This window comes from Urocitellus parryii, chromosome 11 (assembly GCF_045843805.1).
Source record: "Urocitellus parryii isolate mUroPar1 chromosome 11, mUroPar1.hap1, whole genome shotgun sequence".
Lineage (NCBI taxonomy): Eukaryota > Metazoa > Chordata > Mammalia > Rodentia > Sciuridae > Urocitellus > Urocitellus parryii.
Genome location: NC_135541.1, coordinates 53,093,659 through 53,114,326, shown reverse-complemented (window position 1 = coordinate 53,114,326; position 20,668 = coordinate 53,093,659). Strand labels below are relative to the sequence as shown.

General features: G+C 32.9%; 1 protein-coding gene across 1 annotated transcript in view; it reads left to right on the top strand.

Moving 5' to 3' along the window:
• Negr1 (neuronal growth regulator 1) overlaps positions 1–20,668 on the top strand; it is a 781,331-nt gene that overhangs the window by 505,924 nt on the left and 254,739 nt on the right. Inside the window, exon 4 of the mRNA XM_026409921.2 lies at positions 1,004–1,135. Within this exon, the coding sequence (XP_026265706.1) occupies positions 1,004–1,135 (132 nt within the window). The remainder of the gene's footprint in view (positions 1–1,003; positions 1,136–20,668) is intronic.

Here is a 20,668-nt window from a genome sequence, read left to right as displayed (position 1 = left end):
TTGACTTTTGGAAACTGAACATTTAATGGAAGACTTGCTTCATTTGTTGTTCCCTGTGATATTCACTGATATGTGATGTTCAGAGACCTGTGCAAAGACAGAAAGGGTCCTTGCTCTCAAAATTCACACAGTAAAGCTTCCTTTGTCACACTTCTCATAACCAGGGTCCTTACTGCCCAATCATTCTCTGCTTGCAACTCAATTAAAATTCTGTTATCAAAGAAACACGTTTTCATTTCAAATATCATTCACTTGAGAATGTTCTTTATCTGTGATTATATCTTTATGTTTTTAATTCACTACTATACTGCTTTTAGCCAAGTAGAATGTTCAGATTATCAAAAAAAAATAAGACTATACTTGTATTTATAACCATGGAACTCTTGGTTTTGATGCCATGAAGATTTTTTTCCTGAACTTTCTTGAGTGACTTGTAGATAGTTTTTACAGCCTAAACTTCTTGGCAACATTAGTAATTTTGGAAACAGAAATGCAGCAATGATTTTATGGATCTTTATACTCTTATCAAGTTATCTGGCTTGAAACCTTGTGTATGGTAAGGAGATTTCCCCAAAAGAAAAGTAACATTTAGTTAGGTTAGGTGTCAAGTTGCTAGCTTACACTATATAAAAGTCAATATGTACCAGGTCATATTAGTGAATTTCATCTACACTGCTAGGAGGTTGTTGAACTCAATTATAGAAATGTGCAGAGCTCTATTTGATGTGTGAGGAGGTTAGGAGACCACAATCAATTAAAAAGAACACATGTATATCCTGTTCTGGGAAACAGTTGTTTTGGTATCCCTTGTTCTGCTTCTGCTTTTTTTTTTTTCTCTGAGTTTTCCTCTGAACACAAGAGAACAAAGAGTTTAATAATTCCCTAGTTTCATTTGGAATTGTTTTGTCAGCAATATCTAGTAAGAAGTCATGAGTTTGTGTTTTACTTGAATGAAGCCTCAGGCTACTACAATTAAACATGCTGTTGTGGTTTTTTTTTGTAGCAAAATCATTTGAAAATGGACAATATTTGGACATTTATGGAATTACAAGGGACCAGGCTGGGGAATATGAATGCAGTGCGGAAAACGATGTGTCGTTCTCAGATGTGAAAAAAGTAAAAGTTGTCGTAAACTGTAAGTCTCATCACCATTTATCAAGATAACCTCTGATAAAATATTAAATACTGTGGAAAAATATTGTCTGAAATTGCTGCTGCTATTTTTTAAAAGGTGGTCTATTGGTAACTATCACCTGCTGACAGTGAAAAAGTATACCTGTTGGAATATTGATCAAATTGTTCTGTGTAACATCAGCTGTCCCAGCCAGTCCCCCAGAATTATATCTTTTCCAAAAGATAATTGTTTTTTATTGTTCTTTTTAGTTATACATGATAGTAGAATCCATTTTGCTATGATTATACAAGCATGGGCTATATCTCATTCTAGTAAGGACCCCATTCTTGTGGATGTGCAGACAGCATTTGATTTTATGAGCAAATTGAAATGTTTCTAGAAGGTGGCACCTTCTCTTTCCTCCCTCATGGGTTTCCTCTGGTGAACACAAGAGGAAGTTTAAGTGTGTAGCTCTATTCAGACTTGATGAAGCCAAAGTGTGATAGTCTCCACTTATGGAGAAGACCTGTGCTGTGATGCTTATATACTACTTGAACAGTTTAATTGTATTTAGCTTGGAAATTTTTGAAAAAAATAAGAAAGATGTTTTCCATTGTTTTAGTCAGTTTTTTTTTGCTGCTGTGACTAAAGCCCTTATCAGAAAACTTGTAGAGGGGGGACAGTTTATTTGGGGGCTCATGGTTTCAGAGGTGTCTGTCCATAGATAGCTGGCTTCATTCCTCAGGGCTCCTGATGAGGCAAAACAACATGGTAAAGAAGTATGGAAGAGGGAGGCAGCTTAGATGATGATCAGAAGGCAGAGAGAGAGACTGTACTCATCAGATACAAACTATATACCCCAAAGCCATGCCCCCAATTCCCAGCTCCTCCAGCCACACCCTACCCACCTTCAGTTATCACTCAGTTGATCCCTGTCAGGGATTAATTCACTGATTGAGTTAAGACTCACAACTCAATTATTTTCCTCTGAATTTCTTGCATTATCTTACACATGAGCTTTTGGTGGACACCTAATATGTAAGCCATAACACCATGAACATCATTATTAGAAAGTTAGAATATAAGTCAGCTACTTGCAGAACCATCAATGTTATTAAATCACACCCTTTGTCTAAATGCCTCCAAAACACTTGAAATAAGACAATTTTCTAATAACATCCTATTGCATATCTTATTGTCTCATAATAATGACTAAAGTTGACTTTACTCTTTAAAAATGTCCCTTAGTCTTTCTTTCAAAAACATTCACATCCTTTAACTTTTTTTCATATAAAACACCTTAAGGATAAGAATGCTTTACCAGAAGTATACACAACCTGCATCTTACTTTTTTCATTCCATTTATACATCTTTCTGCATATGACCCTTGGTAATAATTGCATATTGTGTCATGCCACAGATCAGAGGAATTGTTCCAAGTATATCCAGGAATGCTAACACTAATCACTAGTTATTCCATATTAATATACATTTTTCAGTCTCATGAGCCAAAAAATAACTTTCAGAACATGCCTAGCAGTTGAGTTGTCTGCCAGATTAAATCACTGTCATCAACTAGCATTTGTAAGTGACTCATGTATACACTAGGGGTTGAACTGTCTCTGTTAAACCAAGAAAATGTGCATAATACCATATCAGGATAGCAGTCTTTGGAGCAAGATTTTTCAAAGTGCTCCACCAACAAACCGTGGTAGAATCACCAGAGAAGCTCATTATAAATGAGAATTTCTGGGCTTCACATAAATCCTGTTGAATCAGAATCCTTGGAGTATATGGCCTAGATTTCTACATTTTTGACAAGTTCCCATTGATTCTCAGGACTCTTGAAACAGAGGGCTAGTGCTCATACCTCTGGAACTTTCTGAAATAAGAGGTAACAAATAAGAAAAAACTACCAACCATTTTATTAATGACATACTTACCTGAATATATGTGAAGTGATTTTATTATTGGAGGGTTGGAAAAAGAGAAACATGATAATAATTAAGGAGTAATATTTTTTTAGCAGTGACTACTAAGAAATGGAAAAGTAGAGTTAAACTTGACAAATAAGCCAGGAACACAGCCCAGCAACCCAGCCTGCTTAAAGTCTCAGACCTAAAAATATGCCTTTGGTAGGGATAGCACTGGAAACCCACCTGCTATATGGATTTGCATGGGCCCATACTCCATACATAATCTCCATTTTCCTTTGTTTCATATGTTCTTTTTTCCCTCTAACTTTAGTTTTTTGTTATTTAAAATTTAGTCTTATTTACAGTTTTCACAAATGGCTGAGGACTTCAGACTTTTGAAGATTAAGTTAAGGCAGTAGAAACATGGAGAGAAACTAAACAGAAAGAAAGACACATCAACCCAATTAAGTTGTCCTATAAAGGGTATGGATAGAGAAGAGAATCCATCCCATAAAGCAAAAAGACAGAAACTGGAAGAATAAGATATCAAGAACTACAAGGGTTCTGCTAGTTTTGTGGATGCTGGCAGAAGACAGACACAAAGGTCAGGTTAGTGCTCTGAGCAATAGTCATAACCAGAGTATTGTCATTTTGTAGCATTAGTTTCTCAAGCTCCAATGAGTATAGGGTGTTATGATGAGGACTAGCTGACTCCTATACATATCTTACATAGTAGCTATGCCATAGCTGAAGCAGTGAACTTGGGACACTCAGTTTCTTTATAACGGCAACGAGAAAACCTGCCCTTCGCCACAGAGGAAGACATTACATTTATTATAGTGGACCATAACCAAACCTGTCTTATGGTTCAAAGGGAGAACTACTTCTACCATCTAAGATTGTAAAAAAGAATCAACAAATCTCTCAGTGTCTCTGCATGAGAAACTCTCAGAAGTATCAAAGCCCCATGAAGAACTATCTTCCAACACACGATGGAGCAGGAAAGTTTGGAGCAAAATTACTTCACCTGAAGAAAGTACTTGAATTCTTTTTTTATGATGCCAGAGAACTTAGAATAAGTATAGAAGATTCTGTGAATCACTCTATCATAGGAGGATAACAGGAAGATAAAGGTAAAAGTGGGAGAAAATGGAAGGGAAGTACTTTTTTCCCCATATTTTTATTGGTGCATTATAGTTGCACATAATGCTGAGATTCATTGTTACATATTCATACATGCATATAATATGACAATATAATTTGGCCAATATAATTTCCCAGTATTTCCCCTTTCCCTCCTCTCTCCCTCCCCCTGGTCCCCTTTACTCTGCTGATTTGTTAGGGAAGTACTTTCTAAGTCATTACATGGACTACCTTTTTAAATAATTCATTTCAGGTAGGTAAAGTAGAGTCATAAATGGAATGTTGCTGCAGCTGTGACATTAATTTCTCTCTCATTAAGCAATGGATCCAACATAATTTTTAAGTAATTTTAAATAGTTTTGTCTTTTGCCTCTCCTTGAGTCATACTCTGGAAGCTTTTTATGAATGTTCCATGAAGTAGTGTTTCACAATGATTGTGCTTATTTGCCTTGTGTTTAATATTACTTGTGTTCTATAATACTGATGTCACACATATACAAGTGATAGCTAAGGTGCATAAGTGTGTGTATGAACAGTGCATATGTATTCCTGTTTGTGATAAAGTTCACAGAGTTTTAATTTGTGTAAACTGTCCTTTGAAAAGGCAAAGATTGAGAGATGCTTATGTATTTTACCAAGTTGATTTCCCAAAGGAAATTAGCCAAAACCAAACTTTAGTCCACCAAAGTTCAGAATTGAGCTCAGCATTCTCTGTTGCTAGCATGAAACTGCACATCACCTGATAACCTGCAGACTCCCTGAGGATGGTGTCATGCCAGGATCAAGGCAGGTCTTCATTTTATTGCTCTTGATCAATATTGATTGTATATATGGAATTGAAATAGCTTTGTGAGTTATAATTTGAAGAGAAACTCTATTCTTTTTTCCAAAATAGATTTCAAGATTAAACTTAATAAATTTTCATAAGCTCTAGTATATTCAGTCATGTGTTAAGTCAATTTGAGAAAGAGATTTAGGCCCCCTGTAAGTTTCAAATGTTTACTGTTTTATAGTTTGTCTAATACATCTGCCACGTACACTATATATTAAAAAAACACATGTATAATAAATAAGAGCCTATTTGAAAAAAAATTGTGTCTACAACTTTAATACAGATTTCCATTCAGTTTAGCCAAATAGATTCATGAGATGATTAATATAATTGACTTATAGAAATTGGGCTGGTTTGCTGAGTGAATAAATCAGTTCCTTTTGAGTTACTCAAACAAAGACTTAATATAGGAGAGGAAAAGTTGTGAGCCACTAAATTTAGGGTGTGGGATTATTTCTGAATAAGGTAACTAGGTAATTATTCTCCTTGTATATAAACATATTTATTTTATTTATGTGTATGTGTTTCTTATTAAATCAAAAACAAACTAAAATAATAAAAAAGTCACATAACATTATCATTACAAGATCTTGGAAGGCTAAAACATATGTCACACACACACACACACACACACACACACACACACATACACACACACAGATAGATACACAGATAGACAGAAATTTGGAGCAGTTAAGAAGACAGTGAATTTAGTTTTGGACAGATTCCCCACCTTATTTGAACTTGTGTTGTATCTCTAGCGGTAGCCTCATGCCCACAATTTTTATTCTCAATTACAAAATGGAAGAATGAATAAGTCTCAAAAAACCCATGGACTTAACTGAATGAGGAAAAACAGGAACTGAAGGTCTAGTAACGAAAGGAGAGATCAGAGTCTAGGAAACCAGCAAAGCTAACTCATTGGATGTCAAATCATCATACAATGTAGACCCATGCAGAAAAGCAGAATCCCAGGTCTTAGAAATCAGCAAAGCCTGGAAGATTCAGTTCTTGCTGTTCTATGGTCTTGTGACAGAGCTTTTTTTCTCTACTCTCTTATGTATTCTTGTGAGGAGTAGCTGTTTCAGAAATGTGGTCCTTGTAGTCAGATATGATTTTCTTGGCTATAATTATCTTTTAGAAAATATTTAATTTTTAGTTGTAGTTGGACACAATACCTTTATTTATTTATTTTTATGTGGTGCTGAGGATTGAACCCAGGGCTTCCAATGTGCTGGGCAAGTTCTCTACCTCTGAGCCACAACCCCAGACCACTGGCTATAATTATTAACAAATAATTTACCATTTCATAATTAATGTGGCTTTGAGAACCTGGAAAAGGTTTACTTTACCTGATTTACAATTTTTACTCTTGTAAATTTGAGGCAATTATATGATATATATAATAAAACATTTACAAATATATAAATGTAAAATCATTTTACTCTAAAATGTAAGCTCTGTATGGGAAGAAGTTTCCCCCTTCTTTGAAAATTGATATGGTTCCTGTCACTTAGAGCAGTACCTAGTCTGCAGGAAGACATCAAAAATTAGTTATTGAATGAATGGGTTATTAAAGAGATTAGATTCTCCCAGGTGAATAATTCCATTAGGCAAAAGAGAGAGGAATTATTAGGTTTGCTTCATAATTTTTTTCTCCCAGGAAAATGAGTACATGATATGTTGACTAACATCCTTCTGATACCATTTTTTTTCCTACCAAAACTTTCAGGTGGATCAATAAAGATAACTTATAAATATAAACTTGAGTATAAATATAAAGATATTTGTATAGTGCTTTCATTTAGAGAGAAGCAGCATTAATTCCAGTTTTTACAGATGAAATAATTGAGATACAGAGAGATTAAAATGTTTAATAGCTTCCCTGATTTTTAAGAACAAAACAGACATGAATAAAAGAGTTTATTAAATTAACTGAAAAAATACAGAGAGTCAGCCAGATTAAAGTGAAAAGAGCTTTGGATATTATTTCAATCTTTACTCATGATAGATTCATAGACTGACCATTTTACTTAGTATTAGAAATAATTTTGCATATACTTTGCAGTAAAGGAGAAATAATTCTTCCCATGGTCAAAAAAATAGTAAATCCATTTTGAAGTGTGCTACAAATGATTTTTTATTCAATATATCACAAGCACATATTTGTGCATTATTTTGCATCCACTACATAGTCATTTATGCAAATGTGCACCATATCTACCAATATAACTAGCCCCAAACATGTGGAATAGAATGACCCAAATAGTATAACTTAGAACAACTGTATCAAAGCCTGAAATGAGGAACCACAGGGGATAGGAAGAGAAGGAGAAGGCTTTTAGGAAAATTACCAGTTTTCTCAGGCTATTCATAAAATTTTCTCCAAAACCTTGGATAATTTAGGCAGACAGGTCAAACTTAAGACTAGAAAAAAATGGAGATGATAAGAAGCCATCATTGTAAATAAAGAGAAAATCCTGGCATTTCGTATTTGAGTAGGGCAAAAAAATGCTATTGTGGGACCAGAAGACAATGATTGTTGGAAATCATAGTCATCACCTTAGTTTTTATTTATGGCTCTATTTTATGCCCTATATAACTTTTTGTTTAACTCTTATTTTACATTTTATTATAATTTAGTCCAAATTTGTTGCTATTTTTAAGCTAATTAACACTTACTTAGCCATAACAATTCAGAGCATAAAAAGTACATTCAGTTTCCTGTGTACTTCAAATGAAGTACTAGTTCATATTCCATCTCTAGAGTAATAATGAGGCACTTCAGTACGTCTACACATTCATTCATTTAGCTACTTATTGCTTAGCATGAGACAGTCAAGATGTCAGTTCCTAGGAAACTGGTGTCCAACAAGTTCACTCTCTAGAACAGGAGAAACACAAAAAATTATATTGTTACAATACAGTGTGACAAGTGATTTGATAAGCCAATCATAAAGTGCTATGCAAGGCTCAAAAAATGCACAAAACACAGCCTTGAGGTATCACTGAAAGCATCTGAGAGGTCTTAACCCTGATGGAGTTTAAAAGATGAAATTGAATTTGACAGGAAAGAAGGGTGTTGTAGATAGAAGCAGCAGCAGCATTTGCTTAGCCTCATAGGAGTCAGGGGACAGGGAATTGTTGCTTAGTCAGGCTGCAGTGGATTGGAATGAACCAAAAAAGGAAACAGAAAGAAAAGAACATGGGCACCACAGGGAAAGTAAGACCAGATTGGGTAGAAGTTAATGAATTCACATAGGGATACTTAGACCCAGTGCTTCACAATCAAACAATAATACCTTTGAGATAGAACTATTCAGAGTAAACTCTGAATATTAAGTAAATGTGTTTAAATATTTTCATTTCCCACAACTGTGGAGAATACTTGGAAGATTTGTTTTGCCATGACAAACGTAAGGGAGGGAATTAAAGTGATAATACTGAGAATAATTCGAACTGAAAGAGAAATAAGGAGCTAAGAAATCTGAGGGAAATCCCTGAAGGTATGGAACAGTGAATATTACAAACATATGGATAATCACTCCATAAACATGTTTTTAAATAAAACATTTTTTTCAGAACAACATAAAAAAGTAAGACTTATTTCTTTTCTCCTTGGAACCATGTGATATGAAAAGGTCAAATTAATTCTATGGTTTATGTGATCCTTCAGTTGAAATAAGACTGTTATTAAATATATGATTAAGGAATCCATGATTTCTTTTATTAAGGGAGATGTAATTGATTCTCTGTTTTAAATGTTAAACATACACTTGGATTAATAACTAGTGTGCTGAGATTCTTTTTACTTAATGAGTCTGAGACCAAGTTGAACTTAAATGTGTTCTCCCAAACTTTTATCTAAATTTTGAGAGGAGTTTACTATTAATAATCTATGAGTGATCTTTTCCCCTTTGTTCATGAAAAATCAAAAATGTGTCTGCAGCAATGATATATGCATATTTCATTGTTCTTAGCTTTTCTAAAAGTGAAAGCTGAAATAATTTCATTGCTTAAAAAACATAAACAAAACTTTTTGCTAGAAAAATATGTATTTTATTTAGAGCTCTTTCTAGGTTGACATTCATCACTTCAGAAAAATTGTGTATAAAGTAGTAGATATAATAAGGTTTGACAATCTGCTAGCAAAAAGGAAACAACTTGTAACAGGGTGAAAATGCTCTGGGTTTAAAAGGACTCCATGCCAAACTGAAAAACAGTGTTAAAGATAGGAAGGAAATAACAATAGAAAAACTACACGTATGTATGCCTACATACATACACTGCAAATATACACACATTTGTGATGGTGTATTTATCTAGATTTAAGTTCTTATGTTTTGCCAAACTGGCAAAGGGTCAAACTCAAAAATCACAAAGGGAGTTCTTCTTAATCTATTCTTCAAAATTATTTTAAAGTTGCAAACTTTGCATTAGTCCATATAAACATAGAGTTTATAAACTTGTATTTATCTAAATCCAGCTTTATCAGCATGCTTTCTCAGTGAATACATACATCAAGCAAAGTAATCTATGGAATTGAATTCCTTTTAACCCAACACTTGAGAGCCATTCACAGAATGGAGCAACATTGAATTAATCTTGGGTCTTTGCCATATCATCATGATTAAGCTTCACAGAAACTGCCAAATATTCTTATGCCTGATAGTGCACATGTTTATGAGGCTTGTGTATGTGTGAGAAGAAGTAGAATGGAATGATTAGGGGAAGAGTATGGCAGACATGGCATAAATAAAGACAGTATATAGAAAAAAAATTAGAAGAAAAAAATGGGAACAAAAGGGACCCACTTGTATAGCAATACTAAACTACATTATCAAAGACATTTATATAATAAGAAATAGCAATGAATTTAATATGCAGATTCCAGAATAACCACTCACAGAAATTACTGAATAATTCAGACTAATATTATATATTCATCTGTAAATAAGTGGGTATAATTTGTTTTTTAAAATTTACTAGATGATAATCCACATTTTAAGTTTAGGTATTATAGAAAAAAGTAACATAATGAGGCATATTATCTTAATGCATACTAGTTTTTCTGCAATAAGTCATACTTTAACCTAGTCTAAATAAAGAAGAACTCTGTGGTCTGGAACAGATGTTGAAAATGTTTTCTGCATTTAGGACAATCAGCAACATTTACAAGATAGGACAGAGGGAGGTATATCAATTAGGTGAAGTTCACAAATGCTTCATTCATTAATGCTGTTTCATCTTTGTGAGCATATTGGTTTTGTAAAGCCTTCTGTTTTTCTGTGGATAACCAAAGGACTTTGAAGCTCTGTGTAATTCACCTGCAGATACAGTCTGCTAAAGTCACTCATGAGCTGTTCTTCATGCCCAAACAGGAAATGAATTAATCTGATAATTTATAACTTCTTTACACATTAAGTTGTGTAACTCCAAGAATCCAGTATTCTGATATACTCTGATAGAATCTTCTCATTATCTAATGAAATAAAGTTTTCAAGTTGTTTATCAAAATCTGGCTTTATCTCCTTCCCACACCTACTGCTTGCACCACTTCATCCAGCCGGCTTTGAGCTTAGTTTGGGCCCTGTGAACAAATTCCCTTGAGGGAAATGCAAGCAGAAATAATACAGGCCACTTCCTGGAGTGCCCTAAAAATTTTTCATGGATGCTCTGCCTTGCTCATTTCCCCTCTCTGCTAACAGAGATAGTAATCTCAAGTACAACCTTCAAAGTTGCATGTTGATGATGACCAAGCTGCCATTACATTGAACCCTGGAATGACTGCATGCAACAGAAAACTCTACTCTTTACCCATTTCACTGCTCAACTTTCACTGACCTAAAACATTTTCCATGCATGCTCTTCATGTGAGAACTAAAGTTCTCTTTTGCTGACTCATTTCATGTTCACCTTTATTTGTTCCCAGAATATAGTCTCCCCTGACTAATGCCATCAAGGATATATCCCAAAATACCTTGGGTAAAATACAAATTTTGTATTTTATACTACTTCAAAAATCTAGCTTAGAAGCAATCATAACAAGCTCCCGGAGAAAAGTATAGAGATAATGGCTGTCTCTTCCTCTGTGAAGCATAGCCAATTGAATTTCTGTTTGTAAATTTTGTGAGTTACAATGAAAAAAATCTTTGAGTATCATGCCTTTGAAGCTACCTATGATTATACCTAAAATAAAATTAGATTCAAAATATCATCTGGCTATAAACCTGACATGAACTTTCCTGACAAATTATGACTGAAGAAAAAGAAAAAGAAATAGTGGTTGTAAAACCTCCCAAAATTAAAATGGACATAAAAACAGAATCTAGAAGGAATTTATACATATAAAAGGCTCAAGAGTTAAAATATGAAAAAAAAATCTGCCTAGCTTAACCTCATGGAAGACAGCAGCCCTATCTTTATAAAAGAAGACATAGACTTCATTTCCTTTTAAGAAACTTCCAGAATGTACCAAAGAGGAAATCAGACATTCCCCTTTAGTGTATGCTTGCAGCTTTTGAATGCAGTTGGAGTAGCATTCCTTTGCTTTCATCCACCTCTCTTTATCAACTGACCCATTGCATTTTATATTAGTCAGGGTTATCTAGAGGAACAGAATCAACAGGAAGTATAATTATAAAAATCAGACTTACTAGGTTGGCTTAAGGGACCAGAAGCTAGATAGTCCACAATGCCCATCTGCAGGCTGGAGAGCTGGAAGAACCAGTAGCTGCACAATCCAAGATGCTGAAGCCCTAGAACAAGAGGGATCAATTGTGCTACCCTAGTCTGAGACCAAAGGCTTCTGGAGAATAACTGGCAGAGTCTGCTTTGGAAGAGTGAAGAAGTGAGAGTCCAATGTCCTCAGACAATCACAGCAGCAATCAAGAATCCATTCAAGAAGAATGGAGCTTGCATCTGCTGCTGCTTTCTTGTTCCTCCAACTTTTATTCCATCTAAGCCATGGACAGTGCTGCCACACTTAGGGAGAGACTCCATTTCAGTTGGCTATCAATCATGCCGATCATTCCTAGACACACTCTCACTGACAAACCCATAAGTCTCTAATCTTCCACATCTCTTAATCCAATCAAGTTTACAATTCAAACTAACCATTACATATTTCATAGGGTATGTTTTTTTAAACTTTATGTGTGGAAAGAAAAAGATGAGAAAAGGACTAGAACAACACAATAGAAAGTATAACTCCATTGGCTCCAAGAATTATGGTATCAGGGAACAGAGTTAGACAAAATGAACTCAAGTAGATTTTTCAAGTTGTATTTGATTAGTCATTTTGACATCAGAAAGGGGAGAAGAGCTCTGGCACAGACTTGCTCTGCACTTGGCCTACATCAGTTAGGAAGATTGGGGAATCCTTATTGCCCACCTATCCCTGTGTGGGAAAGTGTTCATTCAAACTAACACTCTGCAAAGGAGGGAGAAGGAAGACTGGGAAAGCCTAAGTAATTATATACTAGAACAAGAAAAACAATAGCATATATATATATATAAACAAACCCATTGGGCATGAACATCTTACTTAAATTATTGGCAATAACAAAAGGAAAACGACAACTTTTTTTAAACACACTTACTATTAAGGACTCAGAGTTTGCTAAAAAAAAAATATAATAAAATCATAAAAACAGACTGAGATGAAAGAACCAGAGATTAAAACCATAGGGTGCATTATAAGGATAACTACTCATGATGAAAAGAAAGCTGGTGACTTATTTCTTACCATTAATCATAAGAATATATATATATATATATATATATATATATATATATATATACATACACACACACACACACACATCATGAAAATGCTAGAAGTTAGATAGGATAAGAAATATGTCTTTCCCAGCATAACTAAACTATGGCAATAGCAGACATATAATTGGGATCCAGAAAGTATCACAATTGCTGTTCTATGGGCAAAGTGCCCAACCTAGATGTTCCCTAGAGGTGTGGATTCTGGTTTGAACTTGCCAGTATTGAGAGATTACAGACAAAGCCTTGACCATTTAGAGTAAGAAAAATCACATTAATGATAACCTGCTTCATAAAGTAGGGGCAATGAAAGTATAACACACTCAGGGAAGTCATAGGAAACAAATAAATAACAACAACAAAAACAACCCACCCTGTCAGGTATACCTCAACTTTGACATGAAGTAAAAAGGCAGGGGAAGGAGTTGTGTGAAAGAAAAACATTCTTCTGAGAATTTGCAACCACAGGCTCACCTCAGTGAGAAAAGAAAATGCAGTATTTTTGCAGGATACATATTAAACACAGGCATCAAAAATTTTCCAAAGTTGAAATTCTTCATACATAAGTTCCCAATTGAAAATCCAGTGCATAAAAGAGAAAACAAGCCCACAATGGAAAAGCAAGCAAACAAATAACTGTAGAATAAGAGATAAGTACTGAAAATATTGGAAACATTCCAAATATAATGTGAAGAAACAGGATGTAAATAGGCTTAAAGAAATCAAAATGGAATTACAATATGATGAAATAAAATAATGCTATCAAAATTGATCAAACAATTTTAAATAAATTTCTTCAAAAAATACCAATATCTCAGCTTAAAAGGAGAATCTATGACGAGCTATAACAAATTTCATACATGTGCATTAAATGTAAATACATTTCCTTTAAAGTTAGTAAGACAATGATGATGCTTTTATCACTTTTCTTACCAAGGCTGATAATATGATCAGGAAAAAATATGAAAAATAAAAGAACTTGAAAACAATAATTAAAATTCCCACCATCCTCAGATCATGTTATTGCTTTTATATAAACCTAGAAGAATTTACAGATAAATTAATATAACTAATGAGTTTATTATGGTTAATAGGTATAAGAGCAATATGTCAATTTTACATTGCTATAAAGTAGTAAATAGTTAAAGTCCAATTGAAAAAAATATTGTTTGCAATATAAACAAAACATAAATATAATTTAGATATATCTAATAAAGTATGCCTTTGGAGTCTTTGAAATGCAATTAAGAAGAGTTAAGTAAATATAAAGGTTAAAAATAACCAACAATATCTGAAAGACCAAGACACCCTCATATTAAAATATATTGTATGTTAAAATTCAAATTATAAACCAAAGTCAGCTTTTCATGAATCATGGTAAGCTAATTCTAGAATTCTTATAGAGGAGTTGAAGATGTGGCACAATGGAAGAGTGCTTGCCTGGTTTTGCATGAGGCAAATACCCAGCACTAGAAAAACTAAAATAAAATTTATATGAAAAAGATAAGATTCTTCTAAAGAAACAAACAAACAAACAAAATAGGTGGATAATGTGCCGTATCGAATGAATGTCAAAGTGTGTTATAAATGGATATTTTAAAAAGTGTGGGAATCATTTAACAATTGTCAGATCTACAACTGGTAAAAAGAGAGGGCCCCAAATAGAATCATGATGTTCAAGAATTTTGACATATGAGTCACACTGGTAGAGAAAAAAAAAACTGCTAAAATGGGTTGTGGAAAATTCATTTTCATAAGGAAATTAATCAGCAATATATGTGGAATCCTATATCACAAACAAAACAAAATGCATTTCATATACATTGAGACTGTAAGTCAGGAAAATCATGAAGCCTCCTGACTCAGAATGGAAAGTGTCCTTGAGCCAAACAGGAAAGTGTAAATCATGGTGAAAATTACATTCTTAGACCTCATTAACATTAATAATTTCTGTTTCAAAGGAAAACAAACAGAAAGTAGGGAAAGTATTAAAATACACAAAGCCAATAAATATTAAATATCTAGAAATATAGAGAGAGCTTATTAAAAGAAATGTAAATAATTCCCTAAAATATTTTTAAAAAATAAAAGACAGGTAGGTGAACTGGATCAAAAACATATGAAAAGATATTCAATCTTATTGGTTGCTAAGTAAACACAAATTAAAATCTTAAATGTGTATAATTTCAGATATACAGGTTAAGAATATAAATATCATTCAATATTTTATATATAAAATTATATATATATATATTATATATTTATATATAATAGATAGATAGATAGATAGATAGATAGAAAGATTTTGAGTATCAGAGATTGAACTTGGGGGCACTCAACTACTAAGCTACATCCCCAGCCTTATTTTGTATTTTATTTAGAGACAGGGTCTCACTGAGTTGCTTAACACCTTGCCTTTGCTGAGGATGGCTTAGAACTCCTGATCCTCCTGCCTCAGCCTCCTGAGCCACTGGGATTACTGGCATACACCACTTCAGGAAGTTTCAATATCTTACATTTGTGAGAATGTGATACAAAGAGAGCTCTCACATACTCTTGAGAGGAATGTGAATTGATACAGGAAAGCAATTTTGTATCTTCTAGAAAAGTTAACATGTATACCCTACAACATGTATATTTCTCTCTGCAGTATAATCCCTGCAGTTGTGTACATGTGAACAAAAGAACATGCACAAGAACATTTATAAAGTCATTCTTTGTAATCACAATAAGACAAAGTATAACCCAAGTGTTTGTCAGGGCATGTGTAAATTATGATAAGTTATATAATGAACTTCTATGCAGAAATGAAAGTAATTCTATAGTAATTACAATACCCAGTGTGGATTTATCTCAAAAGTATAATATAGAATAAGAAACAATATACAGAAATATAACGTGTTTGGAAATTTTTGATATAATGTTCAAAAATAAGCTAAAACAAGTATATTGTTTAGAGAAACTTGAATAGATTGTAAACTAGGAAGTTGTGTCTCCAGAATACTGATAACAAGGTCAGAAAGAAACAAACCCATAAAAGGGAAACAAATGAATTTTATAGGACTCATATATAATTTACCAATTTAAGTCTTTCTGAGGGAGAAGAAACCACAACTAAAAGAGGAATATTCAAACTAATAATTGAATAAAATTTTGAGGGATTAAAAAAAACCTTCATATAGCTATGAAAATAGCCAATAAGCCAGAATGGTTGTGCTAATGCCTGTCATCCTAGTTAGTACAGACGCTGAGGTAAAAAGATCTTAAGTTTGAGGCCAGTCTGGGCAATTTAGTAAGAGCCTGTCTCAAAATGAAAAGGGCTAGGGATGTAATTCAGGGGTAAATTACCCTTGGGTTTGATCCCTAGTACCAGAAGAACAGCTGGGTGGAAGAGGAATTGCCAAGAGAAGCTTAGATGTATATTTTAAAAATCATTTCCATAAATGAAATGTTATATCAGAATTTAGTCCACACAAAATAAATGTCACTCCTACAGAAAGCTTTAAAAATCAGGCTATCCTCATATTTCTCCTTCACAATACTAAATGGCTGCCAATGGAACCATGCTTGTAGACTTTGGGAACACATCAATTTTTACTTAAGAACCAATCATGAATGTGTGATGCCAGTAAGAAGGTACTACTTGCAAAATGTCAGAAAATATCCCCTCCACAGGTCTCTCTTGTTTCCAGTTGATATAGTGACAGTAACAGTACTAGAAAAAACATAGTATGAAATTAGTGACAACCTGTTAAGTTTGAAAACCAGCTAAGGTCAGATGTAATAACAAATAATTATTATAAACAAGATTTTATAAATTGCATCAACATTTTTCATTATAATTTGCACACTATAGATACATAAATTGAATATAAAAGATCCTGATATGAAATGCAAAATTATAGTATGTAATATGGGTCAGTATAGAAATTGGACCATGAAAACATGCAAAATACCTCCCCCATTGGTTACAGAACATTAATTAATTTTTAAATTAATTGGACATTAATTTATTATTGAATCTTAACAATTCAAGAAACACAAGTTAAGGAATATTATTAAATCCTAAAAGCAAACTTTATAATAAATGCAGTGCAGAAAACGCAAATGCAAGTCTGTTTCACACATAGTAACATAGGAAGGAAAATCTATAAAGAATAAGAACTGAAACCCATAAAAAGAAAAGAAAAATCAAATGAAGATATCAGTTATAATAACAAACTAATATGATTATTAACCCATTAAAGGGCAAAATTATAGTGCTTAAAACACTAATGTTTATTACATTTTAATATATTAATCAATAACATATTACTTATATAAGGGATCCTAAAGGAAATTAACATTAAAAATTAAAGTATAGATAGAGATGTATTAAAGTAAAGAGAATGGTAGTAAAATATTTCCAAAAAAAATATTTTGAAGGAGCATAATACATAGTATGGTAAGTTCTTTTTTGTGAGCTTGGAACCAACTGAGAGCTATATCTAAGATCATGACAAATGGAAATCTGTCCCCTATCACCACAAGTTTGGAGGAGATGCTGTACTCTATTGGAAGGATGCCTCTAAATAAGGAAAGCACCCAGCAGCCTGCCTAATTCCTTCTTTTAATTGAACATTTTGATAACTCACTCTTCCTTTCATCAGAATAGAAACAGAGATCAGGAAAATTATTCTAGACCGTCCACACAAAATTATGAGGCTGTAAAACTGGTGATTGTTTTCTAACAATCCATATCAGTAAAGAAATAATCATAGATCAAACAATGTGCAATATACAGAAACACACACTCAGACATGTGTTTGTGTGTGTATATATGTATATGTGTGTGCATTTATATAAATCTAAGAAAATTTGTACTTTGTATAATAATGATTTGTATAATAATGTACCTTGTATAATAATGATTATCACATAGAAAATGTTTACAAATTCACAAATATCCAGAGAAAGTTTTAATTTCTGGACTAAAAAAATTAGAATGCTGGATAAAATATGATATAAAGGAATGATATTGAATTAAAATAAATATATGTCCATAATAATTGCATGGAGATAAGAAAGTGCGGAAACTACTTTTTGTCTTTTTCTTCAAAGTATCTGAGACCTTCAGCAATCATTTTAATGATAATGTAAGATACACAAAACAGGAGATAAAGAACAGAGACAATTAAAATTATGAGACGTCCTCCCACATAAATCAAAGTGCCGCCAGATGGTTGTACCTATAAGTAGGGATAAATGATAAGTGTACCCCAAATTTTAGAAGGATATATAGGATACATTTTCTGTCTCGGGTTTGGCCCTGATTTCTGGGGGAAAACTCAAAATACATAACTTCACCTTCCCCACAAATAAGTAGTCCCCAGTCACATAACTATATTTCACTTTTATTTTTTAAAATTGATTAATCAAATGTACTTTGCTCCCAGATAGGTGAAACCCACAGGAAACTGGCAAAAAAAAAAAAAAAATCCCTCAAATTTTTAGAGAAATGTCACTTTAAACTAATTAAAATAGTTTGAAAATCAGACATAAGTTCAAAGAAGCAAGAGTGAAGCTTGAATATGAGAAATAAATAAGAAATTTTTATCAAAATTCTTTATAGAACTTCCAATTATGAAAATTAGAATAATTATAACTAAAAACCCCACAACCAAAAAAATGGGGTATATAGGGTATATACAGCTAAAGAGAGATTCAGCAAATTGGAAAATAGAACTGAAATATGTATTTAGAAGGCTAACCAGACAAAGCAAGAAACAGAATTTTACAAATATAGATAAAAGATATTGAAGTATAGAGTGTAAAAATCTAAAATACATACATATTATTCCATAGGACATATTATGGAGATTAAGGAAATGGGGAATAGGTAAATTCAAGGACAATGATTTAGAATTTTTTAGAATTATTGAAAAATTCTGATTTTCAAAATAAGGAATCATTGTGAATCGAATGCAGGATAAATAAATGATATGCACATAAACATAATATTGAAGCTACAGAAAGCCAAAAAAGAGATGTCAAGAACAATTTTAAAGAAAAGATGATAGATCACCTATAAAGCAACAGGAATTAGACTGACAGTAGGATAATAGTAATACCATCAGTGTCCTGAGAGAAAACTTACAATTACTTATGCCTGAAAACATGAAAAAGATCTTCAAACAATGAATAAGCAAATTTGTTATAAAATGATCTGCATTATTTAACTTGAGCATTTCTATTGCAAGGTAATATCTGATTCTCCTTAAGGAGACAACAAAACAAAACCAACTTCAGTGGGTCATTTTCTTTTTTGTTTGTTTGTTTGTTTTTTTTTTTTTAATTAGTTGCTCATGACAATACAATGATCTTGACATATCATACATTTGATTCAAATGGGGTATGAATTCTCATTTTTCCACGTGTACAGATTGCAGGATCACATTGGTTATTCGTCCACATATATACATACAGCAATACTAGTGTCTATTGTATTCTGCTGCCCTTCCTATCCTCCCCTCCCCTCTCCTCCCCTCCCATCACCTCTCTCTACCGAATCTACTGGTCATTTTCTAAACCCTTGAAGTTAGGTATATAACTGTTTCAGAGATCTCAATGACCAGTAGAGAAAATACAGTATTTTCAAGTGGAATTATTTATTTATTTGTTTGTTTGGTTATTTATTTATTTATTTATTTTAATATATGATAGCGGAATGCATTACAATTCTTATAACACATATAGAACACAATTTTTCATATATCTGGTTGTATACAAAGTATAGTCACACCAATTTGTGTCTTTGTACCTGTACTTTGTATAATAATGATATTCACATCCCACCATCATTAATAACCCCATGCCCTCTCCCTTCTCCTCCAACCCCTCTGCCCTACCTAGAGTTAATAAATATTTAAATGCTGGTTTCTAAAAATCCAGCCTTCTTTTTAGCAAACTTGATAATCATAGGAGCACATGTTGACAAAGGGGTGCCATAAATTAAATCAGTCTGAAGTGCTGATCTAACACATTGAAAACTGCTGTGGAGAGTCACCTGGACCCATAGATGATTTTACATGGATAAAGAATAAACTTTTTAATATTTTGTAAAGTCACCAATACTTTGCAGGGTTATGTCTTTCTACAGCATAAGCTGACATACAACAAATATTTTCACATTTCTAAAATATAAGTTTTAAGCAAATGCCTGCCATATGGAAGGCCTGCTATATAGAAAATACATTAGGCAAACACATTGGTAAATAAATGAGTAAAACATAATTGTATATTTTTAAAGTTCTAGTCAATGTGGTGAAACAGACTAAAACTAAAGTATTACACAACAACCTTGAAGTGGAAGGAGAGAAATTATGTTTAAAATATCCTAAAGCTTTTGTATTATTATGAAAAAGTAAGCCAATTGATTTGCTTAAATCCAAAATTAATAACATAGAAGCATACAAAGGAGTAGGACAAAGCTAAAATCTATTTTTAAGACAATAAAGTAAAGTCTGCTAGTGCCTTCATGAACTTTCCAGTCTTCAGAAACCTGAAAAACTTCCATTGTTTATAAATTACCTAGTCTAAGGTATTTTGTTATATCAGACTTAATAAACTAATACAAAATTTAATTGACAAATATAATAGGCAAACTTCTAATGAGATTAGTCAAAAGTAAAAGAAGCAACAAACAAAATTAAAAATAAAGGGGTAGTACAGAACTCTACATCCTGCAGAGAATAAGCAGGTATAAAAAGACTATCATTAATAACTTCATGATAATAAACTAGAAAGGTAGAATGGATAAATTTCTAAAAATATTACTTTCTAAACAATTCCATGAACAAACAAAATCAGAATGACCCTTTATCCTCAGAGATACTGAATCATCTG